The 24,969-nt window shown below is 45.3% G+C and overlaps 1 protein-coding gene across 8 annotated transcripts in view; it reads right to left on the minus strand.

Moving 5' to 3' along the window:
- The window catches only part of FAM13C (family with sequence similarity 13 member C), a 103,178-nt gene that overhangs the window by 66,909 nt on the left and 11,300 nt on the right, over positions 1–24,969 (minus strand). For 6 of the 8 annotated variants that reach the window (XR_008320310.1, XM_053312771.1, XM_053312773.1 and 3 more), the window contains exons 2-4: positions 13,501–13,557; positions 11,849–12,029; positions 2,900–3,021 (exon numbers count right to left, since the gene is read on the minus strand). Coding sequence is in view for 7 of the 8 variants with exons in the window: in XM_053312771.1 (XP_053168746.1) it covers positions 2,900–3,021; positions 11,849–12,029; positions 13,501–13,557 (360 nt within the window). In the remaining variant the exon portion in view is untranslated. The remainder of the gene's footprint in view (positions 1–2,899; positions 3,022–11,848; positions 12,030–13,500; positions 13,558–24,969) is intronic. The other 2 variants (XM_053312769.1, XM_053312774.1) reach the window with 2 other exon arrangements.

Below are 24,969 nucleotides of genomic sequence, written 5' to 3' on the forward strand. Positions count from 1 at the left end.
ATCCCTCTTGCAGCATTAGATTGGATCAGTTTCAATCTGTGACTCCTGAGGGTGTGGACAAGCTGCTTGGGGCGGTGCGGCCTACCACTTGTTCTCTGGATCCCTGCCCAACTTAGCTGCTTCTATCTAGCAGAGAGATTGTTGAAGGTGGCCTAGTTAATATCATAAATGCATTGCTGAGGGAGGGTAGGGTGCCTGCTTGTCTGAAGGAGGCAATGGTTAGACCACTCTCAAAGGAGCCTTCCCTGGACCCCTTAGCGATGGATAGTTACAGGCCAATCTCCAATCTCCACTGGTTGGGCAAGGTGATTGAGAGGGTGGTGTCTGACCAGCTCCAGGCAATCTTGGAGGGAAATTATTATCAAGACCCATTTCAAACTGGCTTTAGAGCTTGCTATGGGGTTGAGACAGCCTTGGTCAGCCTGATGGATGACCTTTACTGGGGAATCGACAGAGGGAGTGTGATTCTGCTGGTTCTTCTGGATCTCTTGGTGGTGTTCAATACCATCGACCATGGTATCCTTCTGGATCGCCTGGGGGAGTTGGGGATAGAACTCCTATCTCTCGGGTAGAATCCAGATGGTGGAGCTTGGTGACAGTTGCTCCTCAAAATGGGAGCTGTTATATGGAGTCCCTCAGGGCTACATTCTGTCACTAATGCTTTTCAATATCTACATGAAATCTCTGGGTGAGGTCATCAGGAGTTTTGGTGCTGGATATGTTGATGACACTCAGTATGCTGATGACACCCAAATCTACTTCTCCTTTTCATCTTCAGGAAATGGCACTCATTCTCTAAATGGCTGCCTACAGGCAGTAATGGGCTGGATGAGGAACAACAGATTGAAGCTGAATCCAAGCAAGATGGAGGTGCTTATTGTGGGCGCTCAGAATCTAAGGGGTGAGTTAGATCTTCCTGTGCTGGATGGGGTTACACTCCCCCAGCAGGTGTGCAGCTTGGGAGTATTCCTGGACTCAGGCCTCACCCTGGTATCTCAGGTGGAGGCCATGGCCAGGAGTGCTTTCTATCAGCTCCAGCTGATTCAAAAACTGCGCCCATTCCTTGAAGAGGATGACCTCAAAACAGTGGTGCATCAGCTGGTAACCTCCCAGCTTGACTATTGCAATGTGCTCTACATGGAGCTGCCTTTGTACGTAGTTTGGAAACTTCAGTTAATTCAGAATGTGGCAGCCAGATTGGTCTCTGGGGCAACCCGAAGAGACCATATTATGCCTGTTTTAAAACAGTTACATGGGCTGCCAATATGTTTTCGGGCAAAATACAAAGTGCTGGTCATTACCTTTAAAGCCCTGAATGGCTTAGGTCCAAGTTATCTTAGAGAGCACCTTCTTCTGCATGATCCCCACCACACAACTGGTCATCTGAGGAGGTCCGTCTCCAGTTACCACCGGTTTGTCGGGTGGCGACTCGGAGGTGGGCCTTCTCTGTAGCTGCTCCTGGACTGTGGAATGCACTCCTGGCAGAAATCCGCAATTTGAATTCTTTACTGGCCTTCAGGAGAGCCCTTAAAACCTATCTGTTTGGCCTAGCCTTCCAGGGTTTTTAAATAGTTGTAACTGGTTTTAATGTTGCAACCTGGTTTTCAGGGTTTTTTAATTGTGATTGTATAATTGCTGCTTTATGACGCTTTAATTGTTAGTTGTTGTTTTATACTGTTTCATAATTTTTGTTTTAATTGTTAACTGATTTGAATGGTTTTGTTTTAATTGTAAACCACCCTGAGCCATTTTGGAAGGGCGGTATAAAAATCGAATAAATAAATAATAAATAACTTTAGAAAAGGTTGAGAAGAGAGAGATTGTCAGGGACTCAAACCAGGAATCTCATTATTTGAGGCTCAAACCTAGCCTAGTGAATTGCTTGGGACATGTGTGTTCAGACTTCAGAAACTTTATAAGGCACATAAGAGAATTTGGGTGTGCTGTATCAGCCTTTGAGACTGTCAGGCAGTATGCAGCAATAGTTTCTTCACTAGCCATGTCTGGTATAAATAATTGGAACGTGTTCCCTCTAAGGTGTGCACATGTGTGTGCGCACACAAGTTTTTTTGATGTCCACCCAGTTAATTTTAGATCCCGCTCAGACTGAATCAGGAAGTCCCCACACTGAATGCATGTGCGCACACACTGCCTTGATACTGCCGCCTAGAACCAAACTCATTTTGCACACAGATGAAAAAAATTAGAGGGAAGACTCCTGGAACCTTGTCTTCTACACTTGCTTGATCAACAAAGAGATATACTCTGCCTGTTGAATATAAGGCTCGAGCTCTAATTCTCTAACTTTAGCTACAGACCACAGAGACCCTGGGCTGGACACTCGCATACTTGGTCTGGGTTCTGATGCAGACATTCATAACCCAAGCCTGGTCCTGACAGAGGTAAATTCCTATGAAGAATTTACCATCTCTGTAACATGATTTACTGAAAGCACCAATTCTTTTCATTCAGGTCTCCACAGATACTCCACACCTGGCCAGAATGCCAGCGGGCATTTCCTGCTTCTTATATTTATTTAACAAATTTCTATGCCACCCAAAACTTACATCTCTGGGCAGTTTACAATAAAAACACAATTAAAACAAAACTAGCTGGACCAGGCACAGAGCATTTGTGCCCCTAGTTTGGCCCAGCTGTTTTCTCCCGCCCGCCAGTTGCCCCCAGCCGGCCAGCCACCTCCTCCTCCAGTCGGCCGCCGCGGCTCCACCGGCAGGCCAGCTGCCTCCTCCTGCCAACCAGTTTTCTCCCACTCCCACAGGGTTGCCTGCAACCTGGTGGAACATAAATTGTGCCAGGCTGCAAGGGAGGAAGTGCAGGTGTTAGTGTTCATTTACATTTAAGCCTACATGGAATGACATGTTTATCAAAAAGAGAATACCTGGGTTGAAACTTGATGACTGTTTCCTGGTATCGGAAAGCCACGTTCTCAGCGTAGTCATTGACTGGGGTCCCCGTTTTTCTCTGACAGTCTGACAGCCATGGCAATGCATTTCCCATCTCCTGTAAATTTTTGAAAAACACAACACACTCAAGTAAACAGTGGCCAGAGTGGTGTCAGCTGTCTATTTTGGGAGGGGGAAAAATGTGAGTATGTAATCAAAGCTGATTTGCAGGCGGGAACGGATGGGAGGGAAAGGGTCCAGAGGGAAGCAAAGGCTCTATAGTTATTCTTGCCTCAATGCAATGATAGCAACATGATGTAAAAAGTGTAAGAAATAGTCAGAAATATTTATATTGTTATAATAATAATAATCTTTATTACGGTCGTTGACCAGCACAATTATATTGTTATTTACACAATTAAATGTGTCTAGCATCCTCAACATACATAATGCTTTACAGAAAAGTAGAGAGGTTCCTGCCCAGAACAGCGGGTACATTCACAAGCCCAATCAGAATAAATCATAAGCACATAAAAGTTAGGAATATATTTGTTTGCATGCTCTCACTCATTTTAAAAGAGACCTTTAAAATCTTCACCCAGGGAAAGCTCCAGCTATGCATGTGAAACCAAATAGTGTGCCCTTGAAATAAAGAGGTCAACATTGGCTTTGTCCTTCCATCTATAACTGATCTTTTATTTGTCAGGCTGAAAGTGTTAATCAATACAGTTATTCAATGAGATTGTTCAGTTAGTGCAAACTGCAGATCAACCATGAAACCCAGGGAGGTATATAGAATGCCGCTAGCATAGTTATTCGATAGACTTTATGCATCCTTTAATTCTTCCAGTGCTAGCAAATGCCAAGGGTCAAAGTCCTTGGCCAAAGGAAACACAAATACACCAATTCACAAAAAACACAGATGCCCTGATCCAGAGATCATCTTGCACATACACTGCACTCCTCCAGTGGCAAAAGGAGATCAGCCTGTGCAAAGACATATACATGACAGGGGGGATACATCATTTTATAGCTGCAATCTTGATATAGCAGTTTGTGGCATACATGTTCCATGCTGTTCTCAGCTTGGCAGAATGCAGTACACTCATTTTGTTTTTGTTTTTAGTGGTCTTCATAAAGTTGTTGCTTTTCTAGGTTTTCATCCTACTTTCTGCTTTCTCCACTGGAACAAACAGAAAGTTGATATGGGCAGGAAAACTTCATGAATTCTCATATCTAGAACAGCTTGCTTAATTAAGGTGAAGGTTTGTTACAATGTTGGTGCAGAAGTCTTCCAAACCTTTGTCATAATGAGTCTCCTCCAAGTCAAGAACAAATGACTTTAAACCTCCTCAATGACAGAACAAGATTTAAAACTGAATAAAATATTTATAAACAAAAAATAAAGACAAAACACAAACAAAGCAAACCGCCCACAACTCTGCACCTATTTTCTACTATTCTACCCTTCTACTCAGGAGTGCAACATTTAGTTGTCCTATTGATTAAAAACCTTTCAATAGATTATCAGGGTGTCCCTGATTAATTAGGAATTAGATTTTTTTAAAATGATTTAAAATTCACAACTTCCAAAAATAACAGGTGGGACATGCTGTCTTAGGGCCAAACTAGAGGTGACCTTAAGCATGTCCTTGGTCCCAAAATGCTTGCCCCCCATATAATGTGTTTCCGGGGGAGGAGGGGAGGGAATCTTGATTCCAATCTATATCAGGACTATGGCAAGGGATATGGTTAAAGCTCCCCCTCCCCTTTGTGGTCCTGATCCGGATCCTTCACCACAACCACTGTGCATGCTATTTAAAAAAGCAAGCACACCAGGGTCAATGATGTTATTAAAGTCACATCTGCTTTGGCCCTTGGGAGAGGCATTCCCTGTGACAGAGCAGGGAACAGTTCCAACATGGTGCCTGCTGCATCATCAGAATGCATTATATAAAACCAGAGTCCCACCACATCTTCCACAGCACTATGAGGGCAGAAGGGCAGCACACTCACAGAGCACCTGGGGAAGAGCTGCATGGAAGATCAGTATACCACAGCCCAGCATGGGTAAAGAGGGAGAGGCATGTGGTTTTTGCTTCTCTCCCCTCCCTCCAAAAGCCCTTTTCATTTCCAGGAATACATTCCTGAGGGTCATATATGAGACATATCTGGAAGTGAAAAGGACTTTTGGAGGGAGGGAAGTGAAAACAGCTTCCCTCTCCCCTCCAGCCTTGCTGGGCTACAGAATAAACCTTCAACGCAGCTATTCTCCAGTCAATCTGCCAGTGCAGAGCCCTCAAGAGTTTACCATCAGATGGCACTTCAAGCAAACACCCTGCTCTGCATCTGAACAGAGCATGAATACACTCAGGGAAGGAAGACAAAAGCCTTGCAGCCCTGTATGGAAACAAGTAAACTCATGCTTGGAATTAGCGCAGCAGCTTCTCAAGTCACATATCTTATGCCGTCTGGAAGGACCCACGGTCTGGAATTCTTTATTATCCCCCTTCTAACTTGAATCAAATTACATAACTTCAAACAGAAGTTCATGGCTTCTGTACCTCTGGAGAGTTGGCTATCATCAGCCACTTATCTTCTTAGTACTTCATCCTGGTGATTAGTCCCCAAAAAATGTTTGCTCTACTTTTTCAACCAATGAGCTTAATGTTATTTTAGAAGTACATCTCTGTGTCTATTAAGGAACTAAGAATGAATCATTTCATAATACATATTCATAGCTATGCATGAGAAACATGAGCAAAAAGTAGTCCAGGAATAAGAAAACACACTTTGAATTAAAAAAAAAAAACTCAGTTCCAAGCTCCATGTTTCAGTTGATATTTTATGTTTATATTCATATTTATATTAATATTATATCTCATCATAACAATTAAATGAGTTCTAATCTGTAAAGCTTGGTGAATTGCATTCTAGGATACTAAAAGAACTTGGTGTACTCTCAGAATCTTTGAGAAATCCTGGAGGATGGGGTGTGAGATTCCTGGACTAATGTCCCAATCTTCCAAAAGGAGGCAGAGGGAGTAATCAGGAGACTACCAGGCTCGGACTGGCCCATAGGTCAACAGGGCATATTCCCGGTGCGCCCTACCCACGCGGTGCCCCTGCGCCCCAACTCTCACCCTTAATTACCTATTCTGCTCAAAACCTGGCGCCCTCCCCACATACATTCCAGAGCCCTCTCAGTGCCCCCAGTCCGGCCCTGGAGACTACAGACAGGTCAGTCTGACTCCAGTACTAGGGAGGATACTTAAAACGGGCCAACAAATTGTTCTCTGTTGCCACTGAGGGCTGGACTAGATCTAATGAGTTTAAGTAATAGGAAGGTAGATTTCAGTTGAACATCAGGAGAAATGTCTTAATAATATAAGAGCTGAATGGGAACAATGACCTGACCTCCTTGGAAGTCCTCAAGCCGAAGCTGAGTAGTCATCTGTTGGGGATGCTATAGTTCCCGATTTCCCTCCAATCCAACGACTGAGCAAGAGGATTGCACTAGCTTACAAGCCCCCTCCAGTTCTACAGTTCTATGATTTGGTTCAGTGATCCTGTGCAGGCATAGGTTCCAATGAGCAGAGCTCCCTGACAGAAAACTCAGACTTACCCATGTTCGTTTACAGGCAAGTTACTTCCACACTGCTCTGCACTAAAAATAAATCAGAATCCCGCACCAAGAAAAGCTAGGTTCTGCAACCTGCATGCATTATACAAATGAAAAAATGGACAATTTCTCCACCTTTGCATGCTATTTTGCATAATTTATTCTAGCTATTATTTTGGAGGAAAGACAAGGAATCACTGAATCTCAAACACTGAACATCTTTTCCCACCAACTCTCTAACTTCTGAAATTTCAGGAAGAATTGCTCACAGACTGAGTCAAACTAGATATAGCACTAAAGACATCATTTGTGCTTTCATTCTTCTTCTTGGGCTTGTTTTAATCAAAAGTACAGCTGACTTTGGATTTGGGCCACAGTATACAGGGAGAAGGTATTTAACCATTTCAATCCATGCCCCATTTTGATCCTACCAAAAATCTCATTCCGTTCCAGAGTTATATTAATAACAGGTTGTGAGGGTGAGCTTTTTGCTAGGATTGTAGTGCAGGAAAATAGATTAAATACCCCCTCTCAGTGCACTGTAGTCCTGATCAGGTCATCTGTGGTTGTTCTTTTAATTAAATCAAAAACAGCAGAAGTAGAAAGTGTTAAGTTTGACCTTTTGTGCATATCTTGAAAGCAATGCAATTATTTCACCTTATCTTTTGAAGTGACCCATAGCTACATCAGGAGACAGAATACCAAACCCCTACTCATTCCCCAATTTGTTTATATGCAGTGCTGAGAACTAGGCAGGAAATACTAGCTTTAAAAAAATTCCTTGGGTGCATTTGCAAGAGCTTTTTAAGCAAGCTGTAGATTGATCCAACCCTGTTCCTTTCATTTTTGTAAAGATTTTAGGTGCTTAATCATTATTTTCTCTTTGCTTCCTCCAAGGGCAGAAGGTAGGCAAACATTCTTTTTTTTTAAACTCTGTTTTCACACAAAAAAAGGGGTCTTGTTTGAGCTGAAATGTCTTAATCACACCACTGGACACCATGTTCTCACATATCAACTGCAGACAGCTAGGCAGCCAGATGATCATTAGCTTATCTGTGTACTGTATATAGTTGTTATCTCACTGTGAGGTAATATGTTAAATGTGGATCCCAGGTGTTCCAGGAAACATAGTTTCAAAAAGTCATCAGCCTATCAACTCCCTCTTTTTAATGAAAACCAGTAAGTACTTCTGCAACAATAGCCCTCTGATTTTAATGCGAAAAAACAAACAGTCACAGGATGGAGATACAGGTAACATCAAGCCACAATTACACTTGTAAAAGAGACAAATTCCTAGAATTTAAAGGAATATTATAGAAAAGGTTTTCACCCAGACCTCCCCCAATTCCAAACAAAACCTAGCCTTGAATAGACACAAGTCCTTAGCAGAAAAGGAGGGGGTACATAATAACAGCTCTAACACCCCAGAGAGAACTTTCATATCAGATATATCAAACACAATGCTCTTCGGTGAGTAAGCTCACACATCCACCAGTCAGTCATTAAGTACAGGTAGGGAAATTCAGTGCTGGATACACCAGTGCGAACCAGTCGTCAGTTTCGCACTGAATCATTACATAGAAAGAAAACTGTGTGAAGGAGCACACACTAAAATTCTATAATACTACGAGAGAATTCTGACCTGTTTTCAGATTTTATGGGAATCCAAAGAGCAGCTTCACACATTCTGACTAAGTGATACAGGGCAATATTTCCATGAGGCCAGGTGAGATGGCTAACCTGGAAGGGTAGATTTCTGGAGTGCCACTCGGTGGCAAAAGGTCCCCTTCCACCCTCCACTGCCCTCATCTGCCTCCTTCTAGTGTTCACCACGTGTGAGCAACTCTTTGCTGAGCAGTGCCATACTAGTTGGCCAAGAGCAGCTCCAAAATGGTCCTCCTCTGCTCCCACTTTGCAAAAAGGAAGAGGAAGGTGAAGGGAAGTGTCCTGGGCCAGTAGAATGCTGGCCTAGAGCGTCTCCATGGAGGCTGCTAGCACTACGCCTCCCGCTCAAGACATTTTCACTCCCTTGTCCGACTTTTCAAAACCAAAGGCAGGAGTGGAGGAGGCGGCGGAGAGGAAGGGCAGTGCCAGCTGGCTCATGTACTGCTGGGTGAGTTAAGTGGGGTTGCGGGATGCAAGGGTTGTGGTGTGAAAAGAGAGTGAGTGGGAAAGGAGGACATGACAGGGAGGGAGGGAGGGAGAGTGAGTGGAAGGAAGGACAGTCAGGTAAAATTGTGCAGTGAGCCCACTGTGGATATAAAAGGCCTTGGTGTGTGTGGGGGGGGGGGACTTGTCTGTCCTTTGTGCACTTTGGTTGGTGGCAGCATATGGCTCTACAGAGACTTGCATTTTGGGCAGTAAACAGATACGTTAGTTAGTTTAGTAATTAAATAAATGCATGCATACATGCGCTGCTACTGAATTGATAGAGGAAGTATCCGTCAAGCTCACTTTCTTGTGTTGTACTTCAGGGGTAATAACAAACAATGCAAAAAAAAAAAAAAAAAACCAACAGCAAAAATGCACCTCTTTCACACTTCCACACTACCATGGACACCTCTGAGGAAAGGCAGGATAGAAATTCTAAAACAAACACACAGATATATGGGTGGTTTCAGAGAAGTGACTATTTTCTCTGAGACAAATGACTTGCAAACAGGCTTAAGCAGCCTTCGTTTAAAAGGGACAGGAGCCAAAAATGATCCCAGATTCTGGAGCCCCAAATGTCTCTGAGCCATAATGGCTGTTATGGCTGGGCACAATTCTGCACATGGAAGGTGGTCTCCAGTGGTGAACAGCAGTGGTCTAGAAGGAAAAGGCCAGTCCAGCTTACTCCCTCCTCCCCATCCAGTTTGCTGAGTGTTCAGCTTCCTTGCTGCTGCCCATATTCTCAAGAGAGCAAATATAACAAAGGTTCAACCATACATTGCCCTTGGTCCTGGCTCCTGGAAGGTGTAGCCTACATCTGCTGGTCCTGGAATGCGCCAAGTAGAGGGCCTTGGGTTGCCACACAATGGACGGGTACACACCTGTAAGCCCAGCATAGTGGGAGCCTCCACAGAGAGCAAAAATGAGGTCCTTAGGGGAAAGCAGGAGCTCTTATTGGGGTCCTTAGGGGAAGGCAGGAGTAATACATTTGAATTGGTTCCACCTTGCTCTAATTCCTGACCTTCACTTGTAAAACACCAGCAGGCCTTCTGGTATTTATGTATATATTTTGAATACATACAAATATCCCTTCTCTATATACACATAGGATGATATTTCATGCCTGAATGTTTTTCCACTTCCAATAAATGCAAAGCTATCAAACATGCTGGTGTAGTTGCCAGTGCTGGGCATGCTATAGATTTGAGCCCATTTTATCTAGCAGACAGCCTAATTCACATTTACATTAATTAAGTAATTAATGCATATGCAAAGTAGATTTAAACCACCTGATCAGTACCAGTGACCCAGAGCTGAACTTCGTTTGCCAAACCCTCTCAAGGTACAGCTCTTATTGGACTATATTTCAGTTTGCCGGTTGAGGGGTGTTGTGTTTGAATGCTCTTCTGCAAAGAAAAACAAACACAAAACCTCCCTGCCAATGGAAAGCTAGTATATCAGGGAAATATATTCTGTAAAAATGTGTTTCCAACATATATAGTCCTTGGCATCTTTAAAAGGAAAATTAGGACCCATGAGGTACAGACCAGTGGCTAAAAGGAAAGTACTTTGGTGCACACTGAATTATTCACTTAACATTGTCTGAGCAATACAACACTATTAAAACACCTGTTGCCTAGAAGGGATCTTACACACCCTAGGACTATAACATTTTGATTTTCAGAGGAAGCATCAATGGAATACCAGATATTAAGGAATAACAATGGCCTGTCACAATGTATTATCCAAGAGCAAACTGTGGGGATGAAACCAGAGTGCTGGTCCTGTGGTTAAAAAGGATTTAGGGTGCACCAAGAGAAAAATGGGGGCAAATGTTGGATAAAACAAGGATGATAACTCAACAAGAAAGAGCTTGCAGATATTCATTATAGAACAGGCTGCAAACTCAGTGCTCAACATGCTGAACCATGGATTCCCAATCCAGAACTGTGACAACATCTCTTGATTGCACATATTCTTTTGTATCACTTTAACAGGGCCAAGGATCAGCCCCACACAGAGGGAAATCTCATGCCAGAAAGCCACATGGCAAGGTGATGATTAGCAATTGTCCGAAAGAAGTAATTTGGGGGCAGTGGAAAAAGGGTTCTTGCTCAGGCTCTGACACAATCAGTCACTTGTTTAGCACTTTACTGAACAGGTAAGCCTTATCAAACAGGGAGCCTTACCAAAATGGCCCCCATGCCATGAAAGGGAAAGAGAAGTTCCCACCTCCCTAGTTTTAGCTCTGCCAGCCTAAGCTACCTAAGGCATTGGAAGCAGCCCCATACACTCAGGACTTCAGCCAGCCCTGCCTCTCCACACTCCTATATACAGAACCCACAAATAAGCACACGTAATTGCCTCACATAAAGACTGGCCAAGCCATACAGCAACAGACCACCATCTTGACTTAAAACTTCTTACATGGTTAATAAATGCTCATGGCAATTAATGGTCCCTGGACTGACCTTCTGTTGGCTTTGTCAACTGTCAAACTTTTTCAATAACAGAAAAATATACAACTCAATCCAATCTATGTTACTTGGAATTAAATCCTGCTGAGTCCAATGATACTAACTCACTAGCAGTGTGTACAAGACTGTTTAGTGTCAGGCACTGAAGGGGCCTCAAGAGGACAGCAAATGGATCTCTGTTTAGGGTTGGGACATTTACAGTGAGGTGGTCAGGTTGAGGCATCTGACTATGCAGAAAATAAAGCTTTTAAGGTTGTTCTCAGAAAACAGCCCAGACAGGTGTCAGAAAGCAAAGCAAAAAACCAAGAGGGACAGCAGATTCTGTGAAATACTTTGTGGCAAAAGCAAAGCCTGCTAACAGGAAGAGGAATTCTATATGGAAGGAGGAAAAGGCAGTGATCAATCACAGTAGGTAGGGGCTGGAGCAAGGAAAAGAGCCCGTTAAGGGGGCCATTTTTTCTGTATTCCACAGAGATCCAGTGGTTAAAAAGCAAGGCTTCAGTCGGTATCCTGGAAAGTCTGTAGTTTCAGCTGGACACATAGCTGACACTTAAGAACACAGCCCTGATCATCAATGGAAGCACGTTGCCACAATGATAAAAACGCCACTACATTACATTCAAATGGTAATTCTTCTATTGAATTGAATGATAATATTCCAGTGCAAACAGGAGAGCTTTAGGTTTTTTAATTACCTGACTTTCTTCATGATTTTTCCCATTTTCTGTTTTTGAAATAGATGTGGGCTTTCGGGATTTTAAGTTCCCCATTCCAACCCTTAATGTGCCATCACAGGGTGTCTGGGTATCTTGGAACACTGCCTGGTTTTCCTCTAAGACTATAGCTTTGTCTGGGTAGTTTTCTTTGTTTTCATCTCTAGAAGAAAATAAAAGCAGATTTTAAGGCACTGTGAAGAATTTCAGCCACCAGAACAGTGAGCAAAATATGATGCTCAATCCATCATGCTCACAATTTATTTTTAGATTAAGTTGTCTAGAATTACAGTAAGGCCTTTTTTAATTTGCTCCTTTTAAATTATCATTCTAGGACAAAACTGTGTGCAGGTGAAACATTTTGCGATCACCCCAGAGCTGGGACTGTGTATTTTCTTAATCAGACTATCAGTACAGCTTGCATTCCACAAAGCTGAACACAGTGAGCCAGCCGCCTGATAAACCTTCTGGTTTTGCCAGCTGCCTAAATCTGTAAAAACAGAGGATGTTCAATCACCTAACAGGTTGCAATACATGACTGACAAATGGAATTTGCCTTGGTAGATCACATGTTGCGCAGGCCTACCTCTGTTTTTACATCTCATTCTTCTCAGAGAGGCTTACATGAGGCTTCCAAGCAAACTCCCATCCAGACCCTGATTAGGCCAAGTCTGGCTTAGCATTAACAATATAACATAATAGACCCTCAAACCATTTTTTGAGAAATATAAAACAGCTCAAGAAGAACTTCCTGTAACAACCTGTAAACTCAACTTCCCTTCAAATATACCCACTGGAGCCCCAGGGATAGTTTAGACCATAGTTAGGATCGAGAATGTGGTCTGAAAATGAATTAGCCTACATACTCCCTCCTCCTCTGCTTGAGTGGCCAGGAATCCTAGTTTATTTAAACCATGGCTCTATAGTTCATGCAAAGCTGGGAATTGTCATTTGGCTCTGACTGACAAACTAGAATGTTAAACCAGAGTTTGAAGTTGGTTCAACATCCTAGCTTGCAAGCCAGAGTTAAACCACAGACCAAGCGATGGAACTGTGGTATAAACAAAAAAGGATGTTGACATCACGGTCTTGCAATAGTGCTGACAATGGAAGAGTCGCTAGGAGGAACTTGTGCTCAGGCCATGTTGCTTATGATTAATGGACTGTCTGATCTGCCCCACAGTCACTGCAGCTAATTCTAGTTTTATGGAAAACTTCCATAGTAACTGTTTTGCTTCTTTCCCCACCCCACCCCCCAATTAGCTAATTTCTCCCAAGGTGATGACTCTTCATATGCAGTTTTTCCCTTCTATGAAGATGTGAAATTCACCTTTTTATTAATCCTAGCAAAGCCTCTAGCTTCCCTTGAAATTCCTCAGGTTTCTTTGCCCAGCGGGAACTTCCAAATTTGCCTCACATTTTGGTTTAGGCAGTGTTTATGAATGATGGAGGATTGGGGGAGATTATACTACATGATTAGAATCCAGTGTTGTAAGAGGCCAGGCCGCAAATCCTGCCGTCTCTCTGCTAATTATTTATAGTCATTTTACAGTTCCTGAGAATGTTGTTCTTAGAAGATTTTCTGTAAGACAGCTTTCTACATTGTTTGTTTGTTAAATACAATAGCAAGATACCTGTGGATGGAATTGGCTGTTTGATCTTCATGTACAGACTCTGTATCCTCTCCACACCTTGAAAATTGATATAAAATCATTATTGGCTTTCTGCTAGTTGGGGTACTATAGGTAGCTAAAATGCTCATTTTTTGGTCACAAATGTTGTTCAATAAATACAGAAATCTCTTTTCACAAGACCTTAATAAACCCCATGCAAAGTAACCATTCTTCTCAACGTTTCCAAGTTGGCAGCAAACGTCTCCTTGTGTTGGTGCTTTTTACCCAGAAGAGGACAATGAACCAATCCCATGACATTTGGGAAGAAGTTACTTCAGTTTTGTGCTGTGGTAACTTCCTAGTACTGTATTGTGAAATTAGTTGGAATTAGATAAAAGTCTTCATCCCAGTTCCTCTCTACTGCAAGCATTCCAAGCACTGACAATACTGAAATCATCATGGAGGAGAGAGGAAATTCCCAACAGATGTTGATGTAATAGCCCTGCTCAGAGGCATAACGACAGGGGGGGGCAGGCAGGGCACGTGCCCTGGGCGCCACTTGAGGTGGGGGCACAAAGTGCCTGCCATGCCCCGCCCCCACTTGCACAAATTTTTGTAATTTTTTTTTTAAAAAAAATTTCGAGTCCAAGCGGCGGCAGCGCCCCCTCCCCCTCCCACCGAGTCAGCGCAGGCGCCCCTGCGACTCACCAGTCGCAAGATCTGTCCGGGTGGGGCGGCGCTATCTCCCATTGGCTCCTGGCGAGCAGAGAGAGCGTGCGCCACGTGGCTGGATGATGACGAGGAGCACAGCGCGCTGCCCTCCTATCATGTGTGCTGCTGCCTCTGCCGCTGCAGCGCAGCCAGCTTGGCTGGCTGCCGAGCAAGGAGGGATGACGGGAGCAACAACAACAGGCAAAGCTGTGCCTGTGCTTCTGCTTACTACTACTACTTAGTCCCCTTTGCTAAGCCGGGGAGGGCGAGGCAAGGTGGCAAGAAGCGGGGATCTGCTGAGTGCGCTCGCAGGGCCGGCTCTCTCTTCAGTTCTGGGCTTCTTCGGCTGCAGTAGTGCTACGCGGAGTAGGTCGGAGGAGGAATTGGATCATCATTCACACATTGAGAGAACAACAAATCAGGGTGGATTTGATTTAAATCAAAGTGATTTAAATCACGATTTAAATCACGATTTAAATCACGATTTAAATCACGATTTAAATCACTAGCAGGGTGGATAAAAATCAAAAAAATCCGATTTAAATCAAAAAAATCTGATTTTTTTTATTTAAATCAGATTATTTTGATTTAAATTGGATTTTTTTTTAATTTTTATCCACCCTGCTAGTGATTTAAATCGTGGTTTAAATCAGTTTGATTTAAATCAAATCCACCCTGCAACAAATAAAGTGTGTGCAGCAGCATCCAGGTGTGTGCGTGGGTTTTTTTAAAAAAGAAATTATTTTAATCAAATTTACTGGGGGGGAGGGGTGGTGGGCAGCAGCTGACCTCCCTCCAGTCCCACGTGTTGAGGCGGCACTGCTTGGTTCTTCTTTCTAGACTTGGGGCTCTCGGGGGTGAGTCTCTCTCTAAGCTGGGAGTGTGTGGGGGCGGCAGGGTCATGGGTGACCTCCCCACCCCACAGTACTTGGATGGGGCACTCAGCCTTCACTCGGTTGCCTGCTCTCTGGAGGATTTTGAAGCTTCGATTTAGCCCTGCCTGCTTCCCAATCCTTAGATGATCATCTTCCTCTTCTCTCACGCTCCCTCCCTCAAGCCAATGTAAAAAGTCCTCCTTGAAGGAAGGTTGGTGCGGACTGGAGTCGGGAAGGGAAACTGTGTGTGCGCTCAGAGCCTGCTGTGAGGCACGGGCATGTTGCAGGGACCAGAGTTTGGTCTTTGTCTGGGGGGGCAGGAAGCTCGCACAATTGAGTTCCAACTTCCTGAAAGTGGAGGGGGGCTTCGTTTGCCCCACTGCTTCTGCTCTGCTCTAGGTCATTGATCTCTTAAAAGAAGCATGGGCGGGTGGGGGCAAGTACAGCAATTTTTCTTCAGTCTGGGTGTCTTAGTCTGTTGATATGTGTGAATCTGGGAGGAGGTTTCTTGTGTGAGAATGCCTAAGTCCTAAAATAACGTGGAGATCAATATCGGAGCAAATAGGATTTAAAATATAAACACTGCGCAAAGTTGGGGGTTTTCTGGTATGTGTATGTGTCAGTGTGTGCTGAAAGTCTCAACTGAGAGCTTGAAAAGGTGCGTTGTGCATGCAGTTGAAGATAGCTTTGGAGGCGGTGAGCAGCACAGGGGCGCCAGGACTCTCATCAATGTTTCCCTTCCACTCCTCCCACCCCCTTCTCTTCTCTGCTTCCCTTTTTCAAATGCAACCTTGCCAGAGTTGATGGGGGGGGGGGGACTCCGCTTGTGTGGGGGGGAGAAAACTCCAAACTCCGCTTGGGGGAGAGAGAGGAACTCGAGTCCAAACTCCAAAAACTTAGGAACTCCAAACTCCGCTTGGGGGAGAGAGATACAGCGAGAGGGACCTTGCCTGTGTTTCTCGGAGCTTTGCTGCTCGCTTTTCTCTCCCTCTCATTTCTCTCTCCCCCTTTATCTTTTGTGTGGGTTGCTTCCTTATAAAGACAGCGAAGCAGCTACAGCCTTCCTTGGCTGAATTGTTGAATTTTTTAAAAAAGTTTTTAAGGGATTTCCCCCCTCCCTCAATAGTGTGAGTATATGTTTGTTTTCTTTCTTGCTATTTCTAGCTGAACAATTTTTAAGGTGTGTTGAAGAATGAGAGCTTATAATTTCAGTTTATTAAAATGTGTAGAAGGGGTATATGCCTGAGAGTACTAGCCTATGCATTTTTGTAACAGGTGAAGAAATGTTTGGATTTATCTGGTAGTTTCTTTTTCTTTTGTGTTCTCGTCTTCTGTAGTTAACATATTAAACAATTTAATTGCCAGTTGTGTGTGTGTGTGGCCATATGTTGTAGCAGTTCACTGATGGATAAGAATTATTTGCATCTGCAAGTGGTCCTGGGTCAATATCATAGACAGGAGGTGGCATGCCACCTTTCCTGAAGTCATCACACTTGAGGGCAAAGAGGGTAGCAAACTCTCCCCTGCCACAATACAAATCTTTCAGAAATGTTTGTGGATTGATTGTATTGGCAGCTTCTTTAAAACAGAATGCAGGATGTGAGTTCCCAATGGCTCAGGGTGGTTTACACAGAGAAATAATGAACAATAAGATGGCTCCCTGTCCCCAAAGGGCTCACAATCTAAAAAGAAACATAAGACAAACACATATCATATCCAACAGATTCTGCTGGATTTAGAATAGAAGGGGGACTTATGCTGCTGGAAAAATCATCACTGACTGCCTGAGTGTTTGACTGCTGACAGTTATAATTTTCAAGTAGGCAATAATTTGTTGTTTAAAAGATTAATGAGCTTGACTTGTATTTTTAAACTGATATTATGGTAAAGTTATCTGAAATATGGGTATCCTAACCGGCTGGCCCTGCTACCTGCATAGGCACATAGCCTTCAGCTGCATCCCTCAGGTTGACATTTGGTTTCTTGCTGGGTGGCTCTGGGCCAGTCACTTCTCTCTCAGCCTGACCTACTTCACAGGGTTGTTGTGACTTGTATTTTTGTAATTTTTTATTTTTGAGCTAATATTATGGTAAAAGACATGTTTTCTGAAAGATGCGTGTCAGATGTTTGGGGGGGGGCGCAATTTCAGTGCTTGCCCTAGGTGCCATTTTCCCTAGTTACGCCTCTGGCCCTGCTGACCTCTGGAAGGGTGAGCAATGTGCATTGAAGAATGTCTTATGGATATCCAGCCTCGTTCCAGAGCACTGGCTCATTTAGAAGGGATGGGAGTGGCCTGCTGTGTATGTATTCCTTCCTTCAGAATTAACTATACAGTCAGAAATTCAAATTCATCTGAAGCCAGCAGCAAAATTCTCAGCAACTGATTTCACCTACACAGACACAGAGTCTATTCACACGCACGTGCAAAACCAGGCTAAGGGAGCCCAGCCCAGTTTTGCACACGCGTGTGAACCATCGGGATCGGGCCAATCCCAGCAGCTCCACAGTGGCAAATCCACCTAAATAGTCACCCTACAAAATGAGGTTAAGGGAGCGAGCTTGTGTCGCAGCTGTGGCTGCCAGACTGCAGGGAGTCCGGGGAGGGGGGATCCCCATGATGCACCACGCACTTGCATCATAGTATTTCTGGAGGCCGGGACAACACATCGTATTTCCGGGGGCCAGGGCCCAGCAATGCAAGCTGGATCATCTGCGGGGAAGGTAGGTTGAACCCGCCTTCCCTGCAACCTGCTCTGGAGCCCTTCTCACAGATCATGAGAAGAGGCTCTATACATACTGACTTGCAGTTTTCCTTTGTATAACTCAACAAATGCAAAGTTCCATTTTAAAAAAATTAAATATATATTTCAAATATTTTAACTGCTAACAACACAGAGCAAATTTGTAGGTTACAAAGCAACAGAAAGGAAAGAAGCAAGGTGATTTTTCTTCCTTTTTTAATGCAACAAGAGAAGCTGTGCATCTTCCTCATGGCAAGTTTCAGGAGCTCACAGAGCTCAGGAACACAGGAAGTTGCCTTATACCTAGTCAGGCCACTGGTCCATCTAGCTCAGTGTTGTCCACACTGACTGGCAGCAGCTCTCCAAGGGTACAGGCAGGACTTCTTCCCAGCCCTACTTGGAGATGCCAGGGAGAGAACCTAGGACCTTCTGCATGCAATCATGCAGTTCTCTTCCACTGAGCTATGGCCTCATTCCCTAAAGAGAATAACTTACAAAGGAGACAATTCATGCTCACTACCATAAGGCCAGATTTTGTCTATCTCATCATAGAGCAGATGCATTACTCTCAGAGCAATGTTTCAAATTTCATTTGGAGACAAGATTTTGGAGAGAGTTCCATAACATTTGATGGCCAAGTCCACCCATATTCAAAATTAAATGGCAAAAGAGACAATAGCTGGATTCAGATGTAACAGTGCTATGCAAATAAGCTTAAAGGAAGCAGCAGGCTCTCCACTACCCTATTGCATCCAAGTGAAAACTGTTAAGAACATGAGAACAGCCCTGCTGGATGAAACCCAAGGCCTATCTAGTCCAGCATCCTGTTTTACACAGTGGCCCACCAGATGCCTCTGAGAACCCACAGGCAAGAGATGAGGGAATGCCCTCTCTCCTGCTGTTGCTCCCCTGCAACTGATATTTAGAAGTATCTTTATTTTATTTTTTTATTTATTTTTGCATTTATATACCGCCTTTCGTTAAAAGACAACCCCAAGGCGGTTTACAAGTTAAAACATACAATAAAAAGACAATAAAAACATCAGGCTAAAAAGTATAAAAACATATAAAAACAGGCACAAAAACAATACAACAGATAAAAACACACAGAAGCAGCAGTAAAAACGATTATGTAAAAGCCTGGGTAAAAAGCCAAGTCTTTACAAGCTTTCTAAAAGCTTTCTAAAAGCCGTGATGGAGTCTGAGGAACGAATGGCCACTGGGAGAGCATTCCAGAGTCTAGGAGCAACAACAGAGAAGGCCCTGTCTGGAGTGCACGACAGCCGGGCCTCTCTCATTGTCGGCACCCGGAGCAGAGCCCCCTCAGATGACCTTGTCAAGCAGGCAGCAACCCTTGGGAGCAGGCAGTCCCTCAAATACCCCAGGCCCAAACCGTTAAGGGCTTTAAAGGTCAAAACCAGCACCTTGAATTGGACCTGGAAACGAACCGGCAGCCAGTGCAGCTCTTTCAAAATGGGGGTGATGTGTTCCCAACGGGCAGCTCCGGATAAAACCCTCGCTGCCGCATTTTGCACTAGCTGCAGTTTCCGGATATTCTTCAAGGGCAGCCCCACGTAGAGCGCGTTACAGTAATCAGCCTTGACGTGACTAAGGCATGGGTAACCGTGGCCAGATCTGCCTTCTCGAGAAAGGGATGCAGCTGGCACACTAGCCGAAGCCATGCAAAGGCACCCCTGGCCACCGCCTCCACCTGAGCTTCCAAAAGCAGAGCCGGATCCAGTAGTACCCCCAAGCTGAGTACTTGCTCCTTCAAGGGGAGTGCAACCCCATCCAGAACCGGTAAAATCTCCTCATCCCGATTGGCTCTCCTACTGACCAACAGTACCTCCGCCTTATCTGGATTCAATTTCAGTTTGTTAGCCCACATCCAACCCATCACGGCCTCTAGCCTCCGATTCAGGACATCCACCGCCTCCCTAGGATCAGATGACAAGGAGAGATAGAGCTGAGTGTCATCCGCATATTGCTGACAACTCAGTCCAAATCCCCGGATGACCTCTCCCAGCAGCTTCATGTAGATGTTAAACAGCATGGGGGACAAGACCAATCCCTGCGGAACTCCACAGGCCAACAGCCACGGGGCTGAGCAGTAGTCCCCCAGCACCACCTTCTGGACCCTCCCCCCAAGAAAGGACCGGAACCACTGCAACGCAGTGCCTCCAATTCCCATACTCGAGAGGCGGCCCAGAAGGATACCATGGTCGATGGTATCGAACGCCGCCGAGAGGTCCAGCAGAACCAACAGGGACGCACTCCCCCTGTCTAGTTCCCGGCGTAGGTCATCCACTAGAGCGACCAAGGCAGTCTCAGTCCCATACCCAGGGCGGAAGCCAGACTGAAAAGGGTCCAGATAATCCGTATCATCCAAGACCCTCTGCAGCTGGGACGCCACCACACGCTCCATCACCTTGCCCAAAAAGGGAAGGTTAGACACAGGTCTATAGTTATCCAGGTTGGAGGGATCAAGGGAGGGCTTTTTTAATAGTGGTCTTACCACCGCCTCCTTGAGGCATGATGGCATCCTGCCCTCCCTTAATGAAGCATTAACGATCACCTCCATCCATCTGCCTGTCCCCTCCCTGGCAGCTTTTATTAGCCATGAAGGGCAAGGGTCAAGAGCGCACGAAGTCGCCCGCACACTGCCCAGGATCTTGTCCACATCCTCAGGCCGCACCAAATGAAAAGAATCCAACACAACGGGACCAGATGGTACCAAAGGCACGTCTGCCAGAACTGCCAAAACTATGGAGTCCAGGTCAGCACGGATACGAGCGACTTTATCTGCAAAGTGACAGGTAAAATGATCACAAAGAACTGTAGATGACTCCTCCCCCATTGTCTGGGGGGATGTGTGGAGCAAGGTTTTTACTACATGAAACAGCTCTGTTTATCTGCACTGAGCAGACGCAATGGAGGCGGAGAAAAAGCATTTCTTCGTCGCCCCCACCGCCACGGAGTAGTCCCTAAAATGGGCTCTAGCTCATGTTCGGTCAGATTCGTGACGACTCTTCCTCCAGCATCGTTCCAGCCGTCACCCAATTTGCTTCATTGCCCTAAGCTCCGAGGAAAACCAAGGAGCAGATCAGTCTCCACCAAGCTGGAGAGGGCGTTTAGGAGCAACCGTGTCAACAGCCCGGGCCATCTCTCCATTCCAGAGATCAACCAGGGCCTCGACAGGGTCACCAGCTCTGGACACTGGAAACTCCCTGAGGGCCGTCTGGAATCCAAGCGGATCCATAAGCCTCCGGGGGCAGACCATCCTAATCGGCCCACCACCCCTGCAGAGGGCAGACGGAGCAGTCAAACTAAACCCCACCAGATGATGATCTGTCCATGACAAGGGAGTGGTCTCAAATTCCCCACCTCCAGAACATTTATTTCCCGGTCTGCAAAAACCAGATCCAGAGTGTGTCCTGCCACGTGGGTAGGACCCGATACCAATTGAGACAGGCCCATGGTTGCCATGAAATCCTGAGCTGCACCCACTAGGGGGGCCTCAGCGTGGACACTGAAATCCCCCAAAACAATAAGCCTGGGGGAACCCAAGGCCACCTCCGAGACCACCCCCGCCAGCTCAGGTAGGGAGACTGAAGTGCAGCGGGGTGGTCGGTACACCAGCAGAATCCCCAGCCTATCTTGGAGGCCCACCCTCAAGGACAAACACTCGAAATTCTGAGATTGCCTGACCGGGCACCTGGAAACGGGGAGAGTCTCTCGAAAGATGACTGCAACGCCTCCTCCCCGACCCTCGAGGCGGGGCTGTTGCACGATCTGGAAACCTCTGAAAACCAATCTTGCCTTTGAGGCTGGAGGTGGCCTATAGTCACCAGACTAGTAGCCACTGATAAACCTGTCCTCCATGAATTTGTCTAAGCCCCTTTTAAAGCCATCCAAGCTAGTGGCTATGACCACATCCCATGGCAGAGAGTTCCACAGATGCACTGTGTGAAAAAGTACTTCCTTTTGTGGGTCCTAAATTTCCCGGCCTTCAGTTTCATGGGATGACCCCTGGTTCTAGTGCTGTGAGAAAAATCTCTCTGTCTACTCTCTCTAAAGGTAAAATGTGCCGTCGAGTCGATTTCGACTCCTGGCACCCATAGAGCCCTGTGGTTTTCTTTAGTAGAATACAGGAGGGGTTTACCATTACCTCCTCCCACACAGTATGAGATGATGCCTTTCAGCATCTTCCTATATCACTGCTGCCCGATATAGTACCAGTGAGGATTCGAATCGGCAACCTTCTGCTTGTTAATCAAGTATTTTCCCACTACACCACTTAAGGTGATCCATTCTATCTACTCCATGCATAATTGTATACACCTCTATCAGGTCTCCCCATGGTCACCTCTTTTTCAAACTCAAAAGCCCCAGATGCTGCAGCCTTGCCTCATAAGGAAGGTGCTCCAGGCCCCTTATCATCTTGGTTGTCCTCTTTTGTACCTTCTCCCATTCTACAATATCCTTCTTAAGATACGGTGACCAGAACTGTATGCAGTACTCCAAATCTGGTCACACCATAGATTTGTATAAGGGCATTATAATATTAGCATTTTTCCCTAATCCCCTTCCTAATGATCCTTAGCATGGAATTTGCCTTTTTCACAGCTGCTGCACACTGAGTCGACACTTACAATGAGCTGTCTATCACGACCCCAAGATCTCTCTTCTGGTCAGTCACCAACAGCTCAGATCCCATCAGTGTATATATGATGTTGGGGGTGGGGGGTTAGCCCCAATATGCATTGCTTTACACTTGCTTACACTGAACCGCATTTGCCAATTTGTCACCCAGGGGCATAGTAAGGAGAGGGAGCCCATGTTTACCCCTCTCCCCAGCGGCCCCTCGGAATGAGGGAGATAATGAAGAAAATAGGGAGGGGTGGAGCTGGTGGACACTCAGGAGCTGGGGGCCCTGGGTTCTTTGAACCTATTCACTCAATTATAGCTACATGCCTGTTGTCGCCCACTCACCCAGTTTGGACAGATCCTTTTGGAGCTCCTCACAAATGGTTTTGGATTTCATTAACCAAAATTGTTTAGTGTCATCTGCAAATTGGGCCACTTCGCTGGTTACCCCAACTTCTAGATCATTTATTAACAAGTTTAAGATCACTGTTCCCAGTAGAGATCCCTGGGGGACCCTCTCCCCCAGGGATCTCTACTGTCCAACCAGTTACCAATTCACTGTCAATGGATCCCTGTCCAACCAGTTACCAATTCACACATCTACCTGTCCTCTTATCCCATGACTGCTAAATTTACTCAAGAGCCTTTGGTGGAGATCTTTGTCAAAAACTCTTCTTCTCACTTAGAACAAATTGCAGGTTCCACACTATATACAAATTCAGGAACTGCTAACTAGAGTTAGAACAAACCAGGATATCATACCACAGTTCAATTCTGGTTTGAGAACCTGGTCTGTTCTAATCCTAATTTGTAAATAAAATCACAGTTCCCTGTTTTACGCAACACAGAATTGTGGTTTGTTCTTAAAGTAAAAGCAGAAACTTTTACTCTCCTCTCTCAGGCGGGAGAAGGGGAGGGGGAATGTGCAAGCATGCAGCTTCTTTATACTTATTCACATAGCACTAAACATGATTTAGCAATAAACCATGGTTTATGTCTGAACCAGGCCAGTTCATTTTAAGATCATTTGTTAGGATTTACTTTCTATTACCTCAAATATTATCAATAACATCTATATATTTAATTCTCTTGGGACATGCGTGCTCAGGATTTGGCAGCGGAACTCTCGTGACAAGCTGCGAGAGTTCCGAAGTGAGGACTGAGGAGGAGAGGGGGAAGAGAGTGCTGGTGGTGGCTGGCCGGCTGGCGGACAGAGGAGGGGGGAGAGAAAGGCAGCAGCGGGCAGCGAGAGAAAGGCGGCGGCGGGCAGCGGGCGAGGTGAGAGAAAGGCAGCAGCGGGCGGGGGAAGAAAAAGGCGGTGGGCAGCGGGCGGGGGGAAGAGAAAAGCTGCGGAGGCAGGCAGACGGGGGCAAGCAAAAACGGTGGCGGCAGGGCCCTTCTTGGCCAGTCTCCACAGCTCTGGGCGGAGGGGAGGAAGGCTGGAGAGGGCAGGCCGGAGGAAAGGGGAAGAGAGGAGAGACCGGGGCAGGAGGAAGAGGGAGGGGAAAACAGCCGGCCCCAAAGCGCCGCACAGATGCTCTGTGCGGGGTTGGCTAGTATATATTTATTTCTTTTATAGATTTATATTATACCCTATCTCATAGGCTCAGAATGGTTTGCAGCAGTTTTTCCAAATGCAGGTATTTCTGTCCCCAAAGAGCTCACGATCTAATGTTATCAACTCAAAACAGTCATCATTTTTTAAAGTAAAGCATTTTATGCCTCTGCCATGAATACCTAATACCACACAGACGCATATAATTGTTTCTAGTTATATTCACTCAGATTTGAGAACTGGGAAGAATTGTCTAGAGATATAGGTGCTCCTAAGGAATAATTGCATGTGGTCTGACACACGGTGGGGAGAACTGCCCTCCTGAAATGGCACTCCTGACGACTCTCCTCATCTCATTTTATACAGGAAGTGTGAAAACAGGAAGCCTGAGTGACTCAAGCTTCCTCTCCCTGCACCTGTTTGTAACATATGAAACCACCCTCTCTTTGTGCTCAGAATATTTTTAAAGCAATAACTGGCACACAACATTCACACAAGCCTGCAGGAACATTTCCTGAGAGAATAAATGTGCTTAATTTCCAGCACATAATTTCTAAAAGGAAGGTCTCACAGCTCAGTCCTGCCAGGGAGCCACATACTTTGGGCTAGAAAAAATGGCTGACACCCAGACTAAGTTACTCAACAGTACTACTTAAAAGGACTACTTAATTTCAATGAGTAATCTAGTCAGGTGGTCAGCTAATGAGCACACAATCCCAGAAATATAAGGGAAGCGGTGGCAACTCAGTGGCAACAGGGAAGCAGTTGATATTTTTTATGGCAACAAGTGGGGAACCACCACAAAATATTGCAGAATATCCACAGCCTCTAAGGGGAATACTCCTGCCCAGGGTTCTAGTGAGTTTGGAGCAGAGGAGCCTAGGGCAGCTATTTAGGATTTTGCTGGTGACAGTGGATGTTTCAGGAAAGTGGGGGAAACCCACACTTTTTCATCCTCCTG

The sequence above is a fragment of the Hemicordylus capensis genome, chromosome 3, assembly GCF_027244095.1.
Source record: "Hemicordylus capensis ecotype Gifberg chromosome 3, rHemCap1.1.pri, whole genome shotgun sequence".
NCBI lineage: Eukaryota > Metazoa > Chordata > Lepidosauria > Squamata > Cordylidae > Hemicordylus > Hemicordylus capensis.